General features: G+C 58.4%; 1 protein-coding gene across 1 annotated transcript; it reads left to right on the top strand.

The window, feature by feature from the left end:
- Positions 1–8,457: 8,457 nt before the first annotated feature.
- LOC134056055 (glutamate receptor ionotropic, NMDA 2D-like) lies at positions 8,458–17,858 on the top strand. The gene is made up of 9 exons (XM_062512553.1): positions 8,458–8,865; positions 9,458–10,050; positions 10,475–10,589; positions 11,103–11,314; positions 12,000–12,156; positions 12,328–12,481; positions 14,492–14,617; positions 15,355–15,584; positions 17,850–17,858. Exons 1-9 carry the CDS (start codon positions 8,458–8,460, stop codon positions 17,856–17,858), a joined length of 2,004 nt encoding a protein of 667 aa, XP_062368537.1.
- Positions 17,859–18,113: the final 255 nt, after the last annotated feature.

The following is an 18,113-nucleotide window of genomic DNA, read 5'->3' as shown; positions in this document are numbered from 1 at the left end:
TCATCAGAGAGATGGGTGTGGCCAGTGATGTCAGTGACGTCACTGACAGGTCTGGCCAGTGGCAGAGCTGACATGGCCAATGACATCATCAACAGGACAGGTGTGGCCGATGACATCATCGGCAAGGCAGGCATGGCAAATTACGTCATCGATGCGGCCAGTGACGTCAGTGACAGGACGGGTGTGTCCAGTGACGTCACTGCAGGTGTCAACATGACCAGTGACATCATCCGTGTGGCTAATGACGTCATCATCGGGACGCTCCACTGGCGGGGGTGTTCAGGGATCAGCGCAGGGCATTGTGGGTGATGGGGCGGGTGGGACTCACCATGGGGCTGCTGCGGGGTCTCTATAGGGTGCTGTAGGGTGATATGGGGGCATCTAGGGGGCTCTGTAGGGTGCTGTAGGTCTCTATAGGTCTCTATAGGGTGCTGTGAGGATCTCTATGGGGTGCTATAGGTCTCTATAGGTCTCTATAGGGTGCTGTAGGTCTCTATAGGTCTCTATAGGGTGCTGTAGGTCTCTATAGGGTGCTGTGAGGATCTCTATGGGGTGCTATAGGTCTCTATAGGTCTCTATAGGGTGCTGTAGGTCTCTATAGGTCTCTATAGGGTGCTGTAGGTCTCTATAGGGTGCTATAGGTCTCTATAGGTCTCTATAGGGTGCTGTAGGTCTCTGTAGGGTGCTATAGGTCTCTATAGGTCTCTATAGGGTGCTGTAGGTCTCTATAGGTCTCTATAGGGTGCTGTAGGTCTCTATAGAGTGCTGTAGGTCTCTATAGGTCTCTATAGGGTGCTGTAGGTCTCTATAGGGTGCTGTAGGTCTCTATAGGTCTCTATAGGATGCTATATGTCTCTATAGAGTGCTGTAGGTCTCTATAGGTCTCTATAGGGTGCTGTAGGTCTCTATAGGGTGCTGTAGGTCTCTATAGGTCTCTATAGGGTGCTGTAGGTCTCTATAGGGTGCTGTAGGTCTCTATAGGTCTCTATAGGGTGCTGTAGGTCTCTATAGGGTGCTGTAGGTCTCTATAGGTCTCTATAGGGTGCTGTAGGTCTCTATAGAGTGCTGTAGGTCTCTATAGGTCTCTATAGGGTGCTGTAGGCCTCTATAGGTCTCTATAGGATGCTATATGTCTCTACAACTTTCTGTGCGGGCTATAGGTCTCTCTAGGTCTCTGTAGGGTGCTATAGATCTTTATAGGTCTCTATAGGGCGCTATAGGTCTCTATGGGGTGCTATAGGTGTCTATAGGTCTCTATAGCTTTCTATGGGGCACTATAGATGTCTATAGGTTTCTATAGCTTTCTATGGGGCACTATAGGTGTCTATAGGTCTCTATAGCTTTCTATAGGTTTCTATGGGGTGCTATAGGTGTCTATAGGTCTCTGTAGCTTTCTATGGGGCACTATAGATGTCTGTAGGTCTCTGTAGCTTTCTATGGGGCACTATAGGTGTCTATAGGTCTCTACAGCTTTCTATGGGGCACTATAGGTGTCTATAGGTCTCTATAGCTTTCTATGGGGTGCTACAGGTCTCTATGGGGTGCTATAGGTGTCTATAGGTCTCTGTAGCTTTCTATGGGGCACTATAGATGTCTATAGCTCTCCATAGCTTTCTATGGGGTACTATAGATGTCTATAGGTTTCTATAGCTTTCTATGGGGCACTATAGATGTCTATAGGTCTCTATAGCTTTCTATGGGGCGCTATAGATGTCTATAGGTCTCTATAGCTTTCTATGGGGCACTATAGGTGTCTATAGGTCTCTATAGCTTTCTATGGGGCACTATAGATGTCTATAGGTCTCTATAGCTTTCTATGGGGCACTATAGGTGTCTATAGGTCTCTATAGCTTTCTATGGGGCACTATAGATGTCTATAGGTCTCTATAGCTTTCTATGGGGCACTATAGGTGTCTATAGGTCTCTATAGCTTTCTATAGGTTTCTATGGGGTGCTATAGGTGTCTATAGGTCTCTGTAGCTTTCTATGGGGCACTATAGATGTCTGTAGGTCTCTACAGCTTTCTATGGGGCACTATAGGTGTCTATAGGTCTCTATAGCTTTCTATGGGGTGCTACAGGTCTCTATGGGGTGCTATAGCTGTCTATAGGTCTCTATAGCTTTCTATGGGGCACTACAGGTCTCTATGGGGTGCTATAGGTGTCTATAGCTCTCCATAGCTTTCTATGGGGCACTATAGATGTCTATAGGTTTCTATAGCTTTCTATGGGGCACTATAGGTGTCTATAGGTTTCTATAGCTTTCTATGGGGCACTATAGGTGTCTATAGGTTTCTATAGCTTTCTATGGGGCACTATAGGTGTCTATAGCTCTCCATAGCTTTCTATGGGGCACTATAGGTGTCTATAGGTCTCTATAGCTTTCTATGGGGCACTATAGATGTCTATAGGTTTCTATAGCTTTCTATGGGGCACTATAGGTGTCTATAGGTCTCTATAGCTTTCTATGGGGCACTATAGATGTCTATAGGTCTCTATAGCTTTCTATGGGGCGCTATAGATGTCTGTAGGTCTCTATAGCTTTCTATGGGGCACTATAGGTGTCTATAGGTCTCTATAGCTTTCTATGGGGCACTATAGGTGTCTATAGGTTTCTATAGCTTTCTATGGGGCACTATAGGTGTCTATAGGTCTCTATAGCTTTCTATGGGGCACTATAGGTGTCTATAGGTTTCTATAGCTTTCTATGGGGCACTATAGGTGTCTATAGGTTTCTATAGCTTTCTATGGGGCACTATAGGTGTCTATAGGTTTCTATAGCTTTCTATGGGGCACTATAGGTGTCTATAGGTCTCTATAGCTTTCTATAGGTTTCTATGGGGTGCTATAGGTGTCTATAGGTCTCTGTAGCTTTCTATGGGGCACTATAGATGTCTGTAGGTCTCTACAGCTTTCTATGGGGCACTATAGGTGTCTATAGGTCTCTATAGCTTTCTATGGGGTGCTACAGGTCTCTATGGGGTGCTATAGCTGTCTATAGGTCTCTATAGCTTTCTATGGGGCACTACAGGTCTCTATGGGGTGCTATAGGTGTCTATAGCTCTCCATAGCTTTCTATGGGGCACTATAGATGTCTATAGGTCTCTATAGCTTTCTATGGGGCACTATAGATGTCTATAGGTTTCTATAGCTTTCTATGGGGCACTATAGGTGTCTATAGGTCTCTATAGCTTTCTATGGGGCACTATAGATGTCTATAGGTCTCTATAGCTTTCTATGGGGCGCTATAGATGTCTGTAGGTCTCTATAGCTTTCTATGGGGCACTATAGGTGTCTATAGGTCTCTATAGCTTTCTATGGGGCACTATAGGTGTCTATAGGTTTCTATAGCTTTCTATGGGGCACTATAGGTGTCTATAGGTCTCTATAGCTTTCTATGGGGCACTATAGGTGTCTATAGGTTTCTATAGCTTTCTATGGGGCACTATAGGTGTCTATAGGTTTCTATAGCTTTCTATGGGGCACTATAGGTGTCTATAGGTTTCTATAGCTTTCTATGGGGCACTATAGGTGTCTATAGGTCTCTATAGCTTTCTATGGGGCACTATAGGTGTCTATAGGTTTCTATAGCTTTCTATGGGGCACTATAGGTCTCTACAGGTCTCAATGGGGAGCCCATTGGCCACTCCCCTTCCCCATAGGCCACGCCCCTTCTGTGCACGGGCCAGGGGGCGGAGCCTCCTTGAGGGCTCGGCCAATCAGACGCGGGCACGCGGCGATGGGGGCGGAGCGCTGGAAGCAGCCTCCCCCTAGCGGCCGTGCGAGAAGGAAAAAAGGGCGGGAAAACGCTGAGGGGAGTGGGGGGGTGGAGGGGGCAGGGACCCTTCAGGATTCCCCAAAACTCCTTCAGGATCCCCCCAGACCTCCTTCAGGATCCCCCAGACCTCCCTCGGGACACCCCTGGGCTTGAGTAGGGAGCTCTCCGGTGGTGGGTGAGCCCCTGGCTCTGGGGTCTGGTCATGGAGGCCTTCCCTCATTGCTGTCCCCTCACGCTGAGGGTGACACATCATGGCGGTGGGTTCCGCCATTTCTCTCACCCACCTCCCCTTATCCCCCTCTACTCCACCACGGGGATCTCCGTCATGGCAGGGCTCTTGTTCCCGACGTGTGTGTCTCTTTTCCCGCCCTGCTGCTGTCGCAGTCACCCGAGCGTGGCCCTGGATTGAAACCAGCTGCTGGACAGGTGATTAAAGGGACTTCGTTAGCGCATGGCCGCGGGGGCAGCGGCGCGTGTCTTGGCCCTGTCCCCGAGCCGCCACCTGGCCTTGTCCTCCCACCTGTCCCCGAGCCGCCACCTGGCCCTGTCCCACTGCCTGTACCTGTGCCACCAACTGTCTCTGTCCCAGTCCCCTCGCCTGTCCCTGTCCCCAGCTGCCACCTGGCCTGAGGCAGCTGCCTGTCCCTGTTCTCCCACCTGTCCATGTCCCTGTCCATCCCCTGAAGTGTCCCTGAGGCCACCATAACCCCCTTATAGCTGCCTCTCGGGGGTCTCCTGCCCTATATCTGCCCCTCAGGGGTCTCCTGCCCTGTAGCTGCCCCCCAGTCTCCCCTCCTGCCCCCCACCCCCAACTGCTGCCCCATAACTCCCCCAGAGTCTCCAGAGGGAGCTGCGGAGTCTGGAGGGGAACTGGGGGAGTACTGGGATAACTGGGGGGGGGGGGCATTTGGGGGTGCTGAGAGCTTTTGTGGGGAAGTGTGAGGGAGTTTTGGGATAATTCAGGGGCTTGGGGGCTCTGGGGGCTTTTAGGGCCTTTCAGAGACATTGATGGGGTTGGGGGGGGGGGACTGGCGGGTGTTGGGGAGAGCCTGGGGGGGCTCTGAGGGTGTTAAAGGGGGGGGGGGGGGGCGCCCGTCCTGGCCCTCCGGGTGGTACCGGGAGGGGCGGGGCCGGTACCGGGAGGGGCGGGGCCGGTACCGCAGGGGGCGGGGCCGGGCCGGTGTGTCCCAGTGACCGGCGGCGGCAGCGGCGGGGATGCGGCGGGGAGTGTGAGAGGTGAGTGCCGGTCGGGGACCCCTCCCCACGGACCCCCCCCCCCCTCAAAACCCTGATGGACCCCCCCCCAGAGACCCCCGCCCCAGGACCACCCGGTACCGAAAAACAGCCCCCCCACTCTCCTTCGAGACTCCCACAGCCCCCCCGGGAGCTCCTCACAATCCCCCAACACCCCCCCCCCCCCCCCCAGGACCCCCCTGCGCCACCCTGAGGATCCCCCCCCTCAGCGCTCCGACACTGTGACAGTCCCCCCACAGACCCCCCCATCCCCCTCCGAGACCCCTGATCCCCCTGCAGCCCCCCCCCAGCAACCTGACAGAGCCTCAACACCCCTCCCCCCCCCCAGCCCTCCCAGGACCCCCCCCACAGCTCCCTGACACCCCCCCGGGACCTCCCAAGCCCTCACAGACCCCACGTACACCCCCAGGACACACCTGGGAATCCCCAACACCCTCCCCTCGGCACCCAGAGACCCCCTCAGGACCCTCCAACACCCCCCTCTCCGGACACCCAGCTCGCCCTGGGACCAGACAACGCCCCTTGGGCCTTTCCCCTGGACCCTTGGGGACATCCCCTGGGACCCCAATGTCCCCTGGGACCCCAATGTCCCCTGGGACCCCTCCCAGAATGCTCCAACACCTCCCCCCCCCCCCAATACCCAAAAACCTCCCTGATATCTCCCAACACCTCAGTAAACCCCGGAGGATCCAACACTCAAGATCCCCCAACACCCCCCACAGCTCCCTGGCACCCCCAAAACCCCCCAGACACCACCCAAGCCCGCCCAGTAATCCCCAGAGCTCCTCAACACCTCCCTGGCACTCCACACCTAACACTGATACCCCCCCAAATCCCCCCCACAATTCCTGACACCCCCCCAGCACCCCTAAAACCCCTGATCTCCCAAAAACAACCCCCCCGACACCCCAAACCCACCCCCAGCACCCCCACAACACCCCCAAACCCCCCCTCTTCCCTTCCCCCCCGGGCTGGGACACCCCGATACCCGCCGGGGGGTGTGGGCAGGGACGGGGGGGACACGGGGACAGGGACAGACGGACAGACGGACGCCCGGCCCCGCCGCACCGCCCGCCTGCCCTATTAGTATTCTGCGAGCAGCAGCGGGTGCTGCAGGGCGGGGGGGGCGGCGGGGCCGGACTGGGAGGGACTGGGGGGCACTGGGAGGCACTGAGAGGGTTGGGAGGGGTTGGGGGGGAGGTGGTACCCGGGTGGGGGGGCTGGGGTCTGACTGGGGGGGACTGGGTGGGATTGGGGGAGGAAGAGGAGATGCTGGGATCTCGTCGCAGGGGGTTGGGATGGGATCGGGGGGGCTGGGAGGGGATGGAGGGGATCTAACTGGGGAGACTGGGATGGGACTGGGAGGGGATGGAGGGGGAGCTGGGATCCCACTGGGGGGACTGGGAGGGACTGGGAGGGGATGGAGAAGGAACTGGAATCCAGCTGGGGGGACTGGGATGGGATTGGGGGGACTGGGAGGGGATGGAGGGGGAGCTGGGATCTAGCTAGGGGGACTGGGATGGGACTGGGAGGGACTGGGATCCAGCTGAGGTGTGTCAGAGTGGAACTGGGGGATGCTGGGATCCAACTGGGTAAACTGGAAGCGGACTGGGGATCCTAGGATGAACCAGCTGGGTAAACTGGGACCCCCAGTGGGCATTTGAGAGCTGGGGGAGGAGGGGTTACAAAATTTTGGGGGATATTTGGGGGTACTGGGGCTTTTTGGGGGAGGGCCTGACCTCCCCCTCACTGTCCCCTCCTCCTCCAGGTGCAGCCACCAACCCAACCCCCCCTAGTGTGTGTGTCCCCACCCCCCCAGTGTCCCCAAAACCCCCTCAGTGTCCCCAACTCCCCCCCCCCCACCAGTGTCCTGTCCGTGTTGTCCCCCCCGGCCGAGATGAGGCAGAGCCCCCCAGAGCGGAGCTTGGGCCAGGTAGGACCTGGAGGGGGGACACGGAGGGGGCACGGAGGTGTTGGGGACACCGGGGGTGTCACCAGGGAGTGGGGACATGGAGGGGGACACCGCCGGTGTCACCTGGGGGGGACACGGGGGGTGAGGACATTGCCTTGTCACCCCGTTGTCACGGGGACGGTGACACAGCTTTGTCTGCTGCCGGTGTGGGGACGATGACACGGGGGGTTGTGTCCCCCTCAGGGACACGGGGACAGTTTGTCCTCGCTGCTGTGGGGATGGGGACACGGGTTTGTCCCACCCCTGCTGGTCTGGGGACAGTGACAGAGGTTTGTCACCCACCGGCACAGGTTTGTCCCTGCTGTTCTGGGGACAATGACACAGGTTTGTCACCCGCTGGCACAGGCTTGTCCCTGCTGTTTTGGGAACAGTGACAGGGGTTTGTCCCTGCTGTTCTGGGGACAATGACAGGGGTTTGTTCATGGGAACAGTGACAGGGGTTACTGCTGAGCTGTTACTGGGGTTACTGGTGAGCACTGGTGGGTACCAATATCTCCATGTCTGACCCTCCCCTGGTCCTGGTGGCTACTGGTGTGTGCTGGTGGCTACTGGTGGGCACTGGTGGGTCCTGGTGGGTACCAGTGTGTACTGATGTGTACTGGTGTATGCTGGTGGGCACGGGGGGGTCCTGGTGTGTACTGGTGGGTCCTGGTGGGCACTGGTGTGTACTGGTGGATATCGCTGGGTGTGTAATGGTGTGTACTGGTGGGCACTGGTGTGTCCTGGTGGGTCCTGGTGTGTACTGGTGGATATCGCTTTGTGTGCACTGGTGGGCACTGGTGTGTACTGGTGGGTCCTGGTGGGCACTGGTGTGTACTGGTGGATATCGCTGGGTGTGTAATGGTGTGTACTGGTGGGCACTGGTGTGTCCTGGTGGGTCCTGGTGTGTACTGGTGGATATCGCTTTGTGTGCACTGGTGGGCACTGGTGTGTACTGGTGGGTCCTGGTGGACACTGGTGTGTCCTGGTGGGCACTGGTGTGTACTGGTGTGTACTGGTGGGCACTGGTGTGTCCTGGTGGGTCCTGGTGTGTACTGGTGGATATCGCTTTGTGTGCACTGGTGGGTCCTGGTGGGCACTGGTGTGTCCTGGTGGGTCCTGGTGTGTACTGGTGGATATCGCTTTGTGTGCACTGGTGGGTCCTGGTGGGCACTGGTGTGTACTGGTGGGCACTGGTGTGTCCTGGTGTGTCCTGGTGTGTCCTGGTGGACACTGGTGTGTCCTGGTGGGCACTGGTGTGTCCTGGTGTGTACTGGTGGACACTGGTGTGTCCTGGTGGACACTGGTGTGTCCTGGTGGGCACTGGTGTGTACTGGTGGACACTGGTGTGTCCTGGTGGGCACTGGTGTGTACTGGTGTGTCCTGGTGGGCGCTGCTGTGTCCTGGTGGGTCCTGGCGTGCACGGGTGACCCCGTCCCCGCCGTGTCCCCGCAGGGCGCAGCGGCGGTGGCGCGATGAGCCCCCCGGTCCCCGCCCCCGCCGGCAGGATGCTGCTCGCCCTGGCCCTGGCCTGTGCCAGCCCCTTCCTGGAGCCGCCGGCGGCGCCGCGCCGGACGCTCAACGTGGCCGTGATCCTGAGCGGGGCCTCCTACGGCCCCGCCGGGCCCCGCCTGACGCCCGGAACCTTCCGGAACTTCTCTCTGGATGTGAACCCCGTGGGGGTGGTGTTGAACGACACCAACCCGCGCAGCCTGATCGTGCGCCTGTGCGACGTCCTGTCCTCGCTGCGCATCCACGGCGTCGTCTTCGAGGACGACACGCGCTCCGAGGCCGTGGCGCAGATCCTCGACTTCATCTCGGCCCAGACCTCCGTGCCCATCATCGGCGTCAACGGCGGCTCCGCCATCGTCCTCACGCCCAAGGTGACGCCCCCAACGTTCCCCAAGGGTGTTTAGGGACACCCAAATGTCCCCCAATGGATCTGGGATCAACCGATTGTCCTCAAACCGACTGTTTCCAACCCCAGTCCTGTCTAGGGTCACTCAAATGTCCCCAAATGTGTCCAGAGCCACCCAGCTGTCCCCAACCCAACCCCAACCATGTCTAGTGTCACCTGAATGTCCCCAACTCTATCAAATCCCAACTGTGTCTAGACTCGCCGGAATGTCCCCAAGCCCTAACCGTGTCTAGTGTCACCTGAATGTCCCCAACTCTATCAAATCCCAACTGTGTCTAGACTCGCCGGAATGTCCCCAAGCCCTAACCGTGTCTAGTGTCACCCAATGTCCCCAACCCAACTGTCCCCAACCATGTCTAGTGTCACCCAACTGTCCCCAGCCCAACCCCAGCCATGCCTAGAGCCATCTGAATGTCCCCAAACCCCAGCTGTGTTCTAACCCCACTTGACCCTCCCCAACCCCAACCACGTCCAGCGTCACCCAACTGTCCCCAACGTGACCGTCCCCAACCTGTGTCCCGAACCCCCGTGCCCTCCCCCTTTCCCCCCCACCACAGGAGAAGGGCTCCACCTTCCTGCAGCTGGGCTCCTCCACGGAGCAGCAGCTCCAGGTGATCTTCGAGGTGCTGGAGGAGTACGACTGGACGGCCTTCGCCGTGGTCACCACGCTGCTGCCGGGCTACGAGGACTTCGTGGACTACGTGGAGGTTCTGACCGACAGCAGCTTCATCGGCTGGGAGCACCGCGGCGTGGTCACCCTGAACCTGACCGACGACCCCGAGGGCGCGCGGACGCGCCGGCAGCTGCGCGAGGTGACGGCGCAGATCCGGCTGCTCTACTGCTCGCGCGACGAGGCCGAGGCCGTGTTCCGCGCCGCGCGCGACGCCGGCCTCACCGGGCCCGGCTACATCTGGTTCGTGGTGGGCACCAACCTGGGAGGCAGCGAGCAGCTGCCCGAGCACGTCCCCGCCGGGTTGTTCGCGGTGCTGTCGGCCGGCTGGCGCGACGACCTCCAGCACCGCGTGCACAACGGCGTGGCCATCGTGGCCAAGGGCGCCGAGGCGCTGCTGCGCGACTACGGCTTCATCCCCGAGTTCAACAACGACTGCCGCACGCCCAACGTCACCCAGATCAACGACAACCTGCACAGGTGGGGGCGGGCACGGCGGCGGCGGCAGCGCGGGGGTGACGGCACCGTGACGTGGTTGGGATTTGGGGAGGGTCGGGTTGGGGAGGTGCTGGTGGATTTAGGCATGGTTGGGTTTGGGTTGGGGACATCCAGGTGGCTCTAGACATGGTTGGGGTTTGGTTAGGGACATTCAGGTGGCTCTAGACATGGTTGGGGTTTGGTTAGGGACATTCAGGTGGCTCTAGATATGGTTGGGGTTGTGTTGGGGACAGTTGGGTGACACTAGACAGTGTTGGGTTTGAGTTGGAGGCATTCAGGTGACCCCGTACATACTCAGGGTTGGGTTGGGGACGTTTATGTGACATTTAGGTGACCCTAGACACACTTGGGGTTAGGTTGGGGACATTCAGGTGACATTAGAAAAGCTCGGGGTCGGTTTGAACAGGTACTTCATGAACATCACGTGGGGGCAGAAGGATTTCTCCTTCAACGAGGACGGGTACCTGGTGAACCCCTCGCTGGTCGTCATCTCCCTCAACAAGGAGCGCAGCTGGGAGGTGGTGAGTGTCACCCACGGGGACGGCGATGTCACCTGAGCTGCCCATCTGCTCGGGATTGGAATTCTGGGCACGGTGACGGTGCCACCACAGGGTCCCCAGGGATTGGTGCCATCTGCTTTTCACCTCATCCCACTGTCACGCTGTGCTGTCACAACAACGTGGCGCCCAGGGGGTGGCGGTGGCACCTGGGCGGTGACGGGGACACGGCTCAGCCTCCTGTCCTGTCACGGGGACACCTTGGCCAGTTTCCCACCCAGGTGATCCTGTCATTGTCCCCAGCAGTGATGTCCCATCACGGTGACACCTTGTCCTGTTCCCCACCGTGTCCCTACCACGGTGACTGCGGCATTGTCCCCACTGGTGACAGCAGCCTGGCACGGTGACATTTCCTCAGCCTGGCACCCGCTGAGGACGCCCTGTCATTGCCCCTAGCAGTTACACCTTGCCACGGTGACATCAAATCATGGTGACACCTTGGCCTGTCACCCTCTGGGTGTCCCCACGTGTCCCCAGGTGGGCAGCTGGGAGCAGCAGGTGCTGAGGCTCAAGTACCCGGTGTGGTCGCGCTACGGGCGGTTCCTGCAGCCGGTGGAGGACGGGCGGCACCTGACGGTGGCCACGCTGGAGGAGCGTCCCTTTGTCATCGTGGAGAACATCGACCCCGCCACCGGCACCTGCATCCGAGACTCCGTGCCCTGCCGGCGCCAGCTCAACCGCACCGCCAGGTGGGCACACCTGGGACAGGTGGGGGTGGCACTGCCCGGGTGTGGGACACCTGGGACAGGTAGGGGTGGCACTGCCAGGTGGGCACACCTGGGACAGGTGGGGGGGGGTGGCACCGCCAGGTGGGCCCACCTGGGACAGGTGGGGATGGCGCTGCCCGGGTGTGGGACACCTGGGACAGGTGGGGGTGGCACTGCCAGGTGGGCACACCTGGGACAGGTGGGGATGGCGCTGCCCGGGTGTGGGACACCTGGGACAGGTGGGGGTGGCACTGCCAGGTGGGCACACCTGGGACAGGTGGGGGTGGCACTGCCCGGGTGTAGGACACCTGGGACAGGTGGGGGTGGCACTGCCAGGTGGGCACACCTGGGACAGGTGGGGGTGGCACTGCCCGGGTGTGGGACACCTGGGACAGGTAGGGGTGGCACTGCCAGGTGGGCACAACTGGGACAGGTGGGGTGGCACTTCCAGGTGGGGGTGGCACTGCCCAAGTGGGGACACACCTGTGTTCTGGAGGTGTCACTGTCACCCCAGAGGTGACACTCTCACCCTGGGCGTGTCCCCAATGCTTTAGGGGTCTCCCCAAGACCCTGGGGGTGTCCCTGGAACCCTGGGGGTATCCCCAGCACCTTTGTGGTGTCCCCAAGACCCTGGGGACGTCCCCACCACTTTTGGGGTCCCCTCCAGCCCCCCTCCCTTTGAGAAGAAATGCTGCAAAGGTTTCTGCATCGACATCCTGAAGCGCCTGGCGCGGGCCCTGGGCTTCACCTACGACCTTTACCTGGTCACCAACGGCAAACACGGCAAGAAGATCGACGGCGTCTGGAACGGCATGGTGGGCGAGGTGAGACCCCCCCCCAAAAAACACCTCCCCGTACCCCAAAAATACCTCTCTGCACCCCGAAAAGAACCCAAAACCCGCCACGGAGAACCCATGGCTATGGGGGAACCCCCCCAAAAAAGTGGGGATGCCTGTGGTCACGGCCCTCTGGCCACGCCCCCTGACCACGCCCAGGTGTTTTACCGCCGTGCTGACATGGCCATCGGCTCCTTGACCATCAACGAGGAGCGCTCCGAGATCATCGACTTCTCCGTGCCCTTCGTGGAGACCGGCATCAGCGTCATGGTGTCCAGGAGCAACGGCACCGTGTCCCCCTCCGCCTTCCTGGGTACCCCAAAACCACCAAAACCCAACTGGGACCACCCCAAACCACCAAAACCCAACTGGGATCCCCCAAAGCCCAACTGGGATCCCCCCAAACCACCAAAACCCAACTGGGACCACCCCAAACCACCAAAACCCAACTGGGATCCCCCAAAACCACCAAAACCCAACTGGGACCACCCCAAACCACCAAAACCCAACTGGGATCCCCCAAAACCCAACTGGGATCCCCCCAAACCACCAAAACCCAACTGGGACCACCCCAAAACCACCAAAACCCAACTGGGACCACCCCAAACCACCAAAACCCAACTGGGATCCCCCAAAACCACCAAAACCCAACTGGGACCACCCCAAACCACCAAAACCCAACTGGGATCCCCCAAAACCCAACTGGGATCCCCCCAAACCACCAAAACCCAACTGGGACCACCCCAAAACAACCAAAACCCAACTGGGACCACCCCAAACCACCAAAACCCAACTGGGATCCCCCAAAACCCAACTGGGATCCCCCCAAACCACCAAAACCCAACTGGGATCCCCCAAAACCACCAAAACCCAACTGGGACCCCCCAAAACCCAACTGGGATCCCCCCAAACCACCAAAACCCAACTGGGATCCCCCAAAACCACCAAAACCCAACTGGGATCCCCCAAAACCCAACTGGGATCCCCCCAAACCACCAAAACCCAACTGGGACCACCCCAAAACCACCAAAACCCAACTGGGATCCCCCAAAACCCAACTGGGATCCCCCCAAACCACCAAAACCCAACTGGGACCACCCCAAACCACCAAAACCCAACTGGGATCCCCCAAAACCACCAAAACCCAACTGGGACCCCCCCAAAACCACCAAAACCCAACTGGGATCCCCAAAACCACCAAAACCCAACTGGGACCACCCCAAACCACCAAAACCCAACTGGGATCCCCCAAAACCACCAAAACCCAACTGGGACCCCCCCAAAACCACCAAAACCCAACTGGGACCACCCCAAAACCCAACTGGGATCCCCCCAAACCACCAAAACCCAACTGGGACCACCCCAAAACCACCAAAACCCAACTGGGATCCCCCAAAACCCAACTGGGATCCCCCCAAACCACCAAAACCCAACTGGGACCACCCCAAAACCACCAAAACCCAACTGGGATCCCCAAAACCACCAAAACCCAACTGGGACCACCCCAAACCACCAAAACCTAACTGGGATCCCCCAAAACCACCAAAACCCAACTGGGACCCCCCCAAAACCACCAAAACCCAACTGGGACCACCCCAAAACCCAACTGGGATCCCCCCAAACCACCAAAACCCAACTGGGACCACCCCAAAACCACCAAAACCCAACTGGGATCCCCAAAACCACCAAAACCCAACTGGGACCACCCCAAACCACCAAAACCCAACTGGGATCCCCCAAAACTACCAAAACCCAACTGGGACCACCCCAAAACCACCAAAACCCAACTGGGACCCCCCCCAAAACCACCAAAACCCAACTGGGACCCCCCCCAAAACCCCAAATCCCAAAACCTGGGATTCCCCAAAACCCTAAATCCCAAACCCTGGGAGCCTCCAATTCCCAAGCCCACCCAAAATCCAACGGCTCCGTGTCCCCTTCTGCTTTCCTGGGTACCCCAAAACCCCCTGGGACCCTCCCAAACCTCCCCGTGTCCCCCCATGTTCCTGTGTCACCCTCATGTCTCCTCGTGTCCCCCCGTGTCCCCCCACATTCCCCGTGTCCCCCCGTGTCCTCCCGTGTCCCCCCCGTGTGCCCCCGTGTCCCCCCGTGTCCCCTCACGTCCCCGTGTCCCCCCCATGTCCCCCCATGTCCCCCCGTGTCCCCCCCGTGTCCCCCCACATTCCCCGTGTCCCCCCCATGTCCCCCCGTGTCCCCCCCGTGTCCCCCCGTGTCCCCCCCGTGTCCCCCCCGTGTCCCCCCGTGTCCCCCCCGTGTCCCCCCGTGTCCCCCCGTGTCCCCTCACGTCCCCGTGTCCCCTCAGAGCCCTACAGCCCGGCCGTGTGGGTGATGATGTTCGTCATGTGTCTCACCGTGGTGGCCGTCACCGTCTTCATCTTCGAGTACTTCAGCCCCGTGGGCTACAACCGGAGCCTGGCCAGTGGCCAGCGTGAGTGACCCGTGTCACCCTGTCCCCGTGTGTCCCCGTGTGACCCCGGTGTCCCCCTGTGATCCCCCGGTGTCCCCCGGGACTGGGGAGTCCCACATTGACCAGTGACAAATCCATGGGGTGCTCCAGGTGCTCGTGGGACCCCCTCGTGTCCCCTTGTGACCCTCTCAGTGTCCCCTGTCCCTGGGTGACCCCAGGTGTCCCCAGGTGTCCCCAGGTGACCCTGTCCCCCTGTCTCCTCCACTATCAGCAAATCCATCTGGCTGCTGTTGGTGTTGGTGCCATCTTGTCCTATTGGTGTCCCCTGTCCTTGGGTGCCCCCAGGTGACCCTGTCCCCCCATCCCTTGTCCCCAGGTGTCCCCAGGTGTCCCCAGGTGTCCCCAGGTGACCCTGTCCCCTTGTCCCCCCAGGTGCAGGGGGCTCCACGTTCACCATCGGTAAATCCATCTGGCTGCTCTGGCCATTGGTGTCCCCTGTCCCCGGGTGTCCCCAGGTGTCCCCAGGTGTCCCCAGGTGTCCCCAGGTGTCCCCAGGTGTCCCCAGGTGTCCCCAGGTGACCCTGTCCCCTGTCCCCCCAGGTGCAGGGGGCTCCACGTTCACCATTGGTAAATCCATCTGGCTGCTCTGGCCATTGGTGTCCCCTGTCCTTGGGTGTCCCCGGGTGTCCCCAGGTGTCCCCAGGTGTCCCCAGGTGTCCCCAGGTGTCCCCAGGTGACCCTGTCCCCTGTCCCCCCAGGTGCAGGGGGCTCCACGTTCACCATTGGTAAATCCATCTGGCTGCTCTGGGCTCTGGTGTTCAACAACTCTGTCCCCGTGGAGAACCCCAAGGGCACCACCAGTAAGATCATGGTGCTGGTCTGGGCCTTCTTCGCCGTCATCTTCCTCGCCAGCTACACGGCCAACCTGGCGGCCTTCATGATCCAGGAGGAGTACGTGGACACCGTGTCCGGCCTCAGTGACCGCAAGGTGACGCTGGGGACACGGGCAGGGTGCTGGGGATACTGGGGGGACACTGGAGGGATACTGGGGGGACACTGGGGGGACAATGGGGGCTACTGGGGGGACACTGGGGGGACACTGGGGGGATACTGGGGGGACATTGGGGGGACAATGGGGGCTACTGGGGGGACATTGGGGGGATACTGGGGGGACACTGGGGGGACATTGGGGGGATACTGGGGGGACATTGGGGGGACAATGGGGGCTACTGGGGGGACACTGGAGGGATACTGGGGATATTGGGGGCTACTGGGGAGACACTGGTGGGACATGGGGGGATACTGGGGGGACACTGGGGGGATACTGGGGATATTGGGGGCTACTGGGGAGACACTGGTGGGACATGGGGGGATACTGGGGGGACACTGGGGGGATACTGGGGATATTGGGGGCTACTGGGGAGACACTGGAGGGATACTGGGGATATGGGGGGCTACTGGGTGGACACTGGTGGGACATGGAGGGATACTGGGGGGACACTGGGGGGACACTGGGGGGACATTGGGGGGATACTGGGTGCTATGGGGGGGGACACTGGAGAGATACTGGGGATAATGGGGGCTACTGGGGAGACACTGGTGGGACATGGAGGGATACTGGGGGGACACTGGAGAGATACTGGGGGGATACTGGGGACACTGGGGGGACATTGGGGGCTACTGGGGGGATACTGGGAGGACACTGGGGAAACTGGGGGGGACGCCAGGAGGACACTGCAGGGACACTGGAGGACACCAGGAGGACATGGAATGTTTTGGGGTTCCGGTGCAGATTTTGGGGTTCATTTGCTATTTTTGGTAGTTCTGGTGCAGATTTTGGGGTTCCTTTGCCATTTTTGGTGGCTCCAGTGCAGATTTTGGGGTTCATTTGCTATTTTTGGTGGCTCCAGTGCAGATTTTGGGGTCCATTTGCCATTTTTGGTGGTTCCAGTGCAGATTTTGGGGTTCATTTGCCATTTTTGGTGGTTCCGGTGCAGATTTTGGGGTTCATTTGCTATTTTTGGTGGTTCTGGCGCAGATTTTGGGGTTCATTTGCTATTTTTGGTGGTTCCGGCGCAGATTTTGGGGTTCATTTGCCATTTTTGGTGGCTCCAGTGCAGATTTTGGGGTTCATTTGCCATTTTTGGTGGCTCCAGTGCAGATTTTGGGGTTCCTTTGCCATTTTTGGTGGTTCCGGTGCAGATTTTGGGGTTCATTTGCTATTTTTGGTGGTTCCGGCGCAGATTTTGGGGTTCATTTGCCATTTTTGGTGGCTCCAGTGCAGATTTTGGGGTTCATTTGCCATTTTTGGTGGTTCCGGTGCAGATTTTGGGGTTCATTTGCCATTTTTGGTGGTTCCAGTGCAGATTTTGGGGTTCCTTTGCTATTTTTGGTGGTTCTGGCGCAGATTTTGGGGTTCATTTGCCATTTTTGGTGGTTCCGGTGCAGATTTTGGGGGTTCATTTGCTATTTTTGGTGGTTCCGGCGCAGATTTTGGGGTTCATTTGCCATTTTTGGTGGCTCCAGTGCAGATTTTGGGGTTCATTTGCCATTTTTGGTGGCTCCAGTGCAGATTTTGGGGTTCCTTTGCCATTTTTGGTGGTTCCGGTGCAGATTTTGGGGTTCATTTGCTATTTTTGGTGGTTCCGGCGCAGATTTTGGGGTTCATTTGCCATTTTTGGTGGCTCCAGTGCAGATTTTGGGGTTCATTTGCCATTTTTGGTGGCTCCAGTGCAGATTTTGGGGATCCTTTGCCATTTTTGGTGGTTCGGGTGCAGATTTTTGGGGTTCATTTGCTATTTTTGGTGGTTCCAGTGCAGATTTTGGGGTCCATTTGCTATTTTTGGTGGGTACCGGTGCAGATTTTGGGGTTCATTTGCCATTTTTGGTGGCTCCAGTGCAGATTTTGGGGGTTCCTTTGCTATTTTTGGTGGCTCCAGTGCAGATTTTGGGGTTCATTTGCTATTTTTGGTGGTTCCAGTGCAGATTTTGGGGTTCATTTGCTATTTTTGGTGGTTCTGGTGCAGATTTTGGGGTTCATTTGCTATTCTTGGTGGTTCTGGTGCAGATTTTGGGGTTCCTTTGCTATTTTTGGGGTGCACTTGCAGCATTCCCAAGAGCTGCTCATCCATGGGGCGTTGGGCGTGTCCCCAATACCTGGCGGGTTTTGGGGGGTTCTGAGGGACTTTTTTAGGGGTGCTGATGCATTTTTTGAGGCACTGATGCACTTTTTGAGGCGCTGATGCATTTTTAGGAGCACTGATGTATTTTTGGGGCACTGATGCATTTTTGGGGGTGTTGATGAATTTTTGGGGCCGCCGATGCATTTTTTGGGTCACTGATGCATTTTCTGAGGCGCTGATGCATTTTTAGGAGCGCTGATACATTTTTAGGCGCACTGATGCATTTTTTGGGTCACTGATGCATTTTTGGGGTTCTGATGCATTTTTTGGGTCACTGATGCATTTTTGGGGGTGTTGATGCATTTTAGGGTGCACTGATGCATTTTTGGGGTGCA

The sequence above is a fragment of the Cinclus cinclus genome, chromosome 38, assembly GCF_963662255.1.
Source record: "Cinclus cinclus chromosome 38, bCinCin1.1, whole genome shotgun sequence".
Classification (NCBI taxonomy): Eukaryota; Metazoa; Chordata; class Aves; order Passeriformes; family Cinclidae; genus Cinclus; species Cinclus cinclus.
Note: the sequence above shows the minus strand (reverse complement) of the source record. Positions and strands in the feature narration are given on the sequence as shown.

Bases quoted from the DNA above. Each gene is read 5' to 3' on its own strand.
- LOC134056055 (XM_062512553.1), top strand. From the start codon at position 8,458: ATGAGCCCCCCGGTCCCCGCCCCCGCCGGCAGGATGCTGCTCGCCCTG. The intron at 10,590-11,102 runs GTGAGTGTCACC...ACGTGTCCCCAG, and splicing joins AGGAGCGCAGCTGGGAGGTG to GTGGGCAGCTGGGAGCAGCA. The intron at 12,157-12,327 runs GTGAGACCCCCC...GACCACGCCCAG, and splicing joins GGAACGGCATGGTGGGCGAG to GTGTTTTACCGCCGTGCTGA.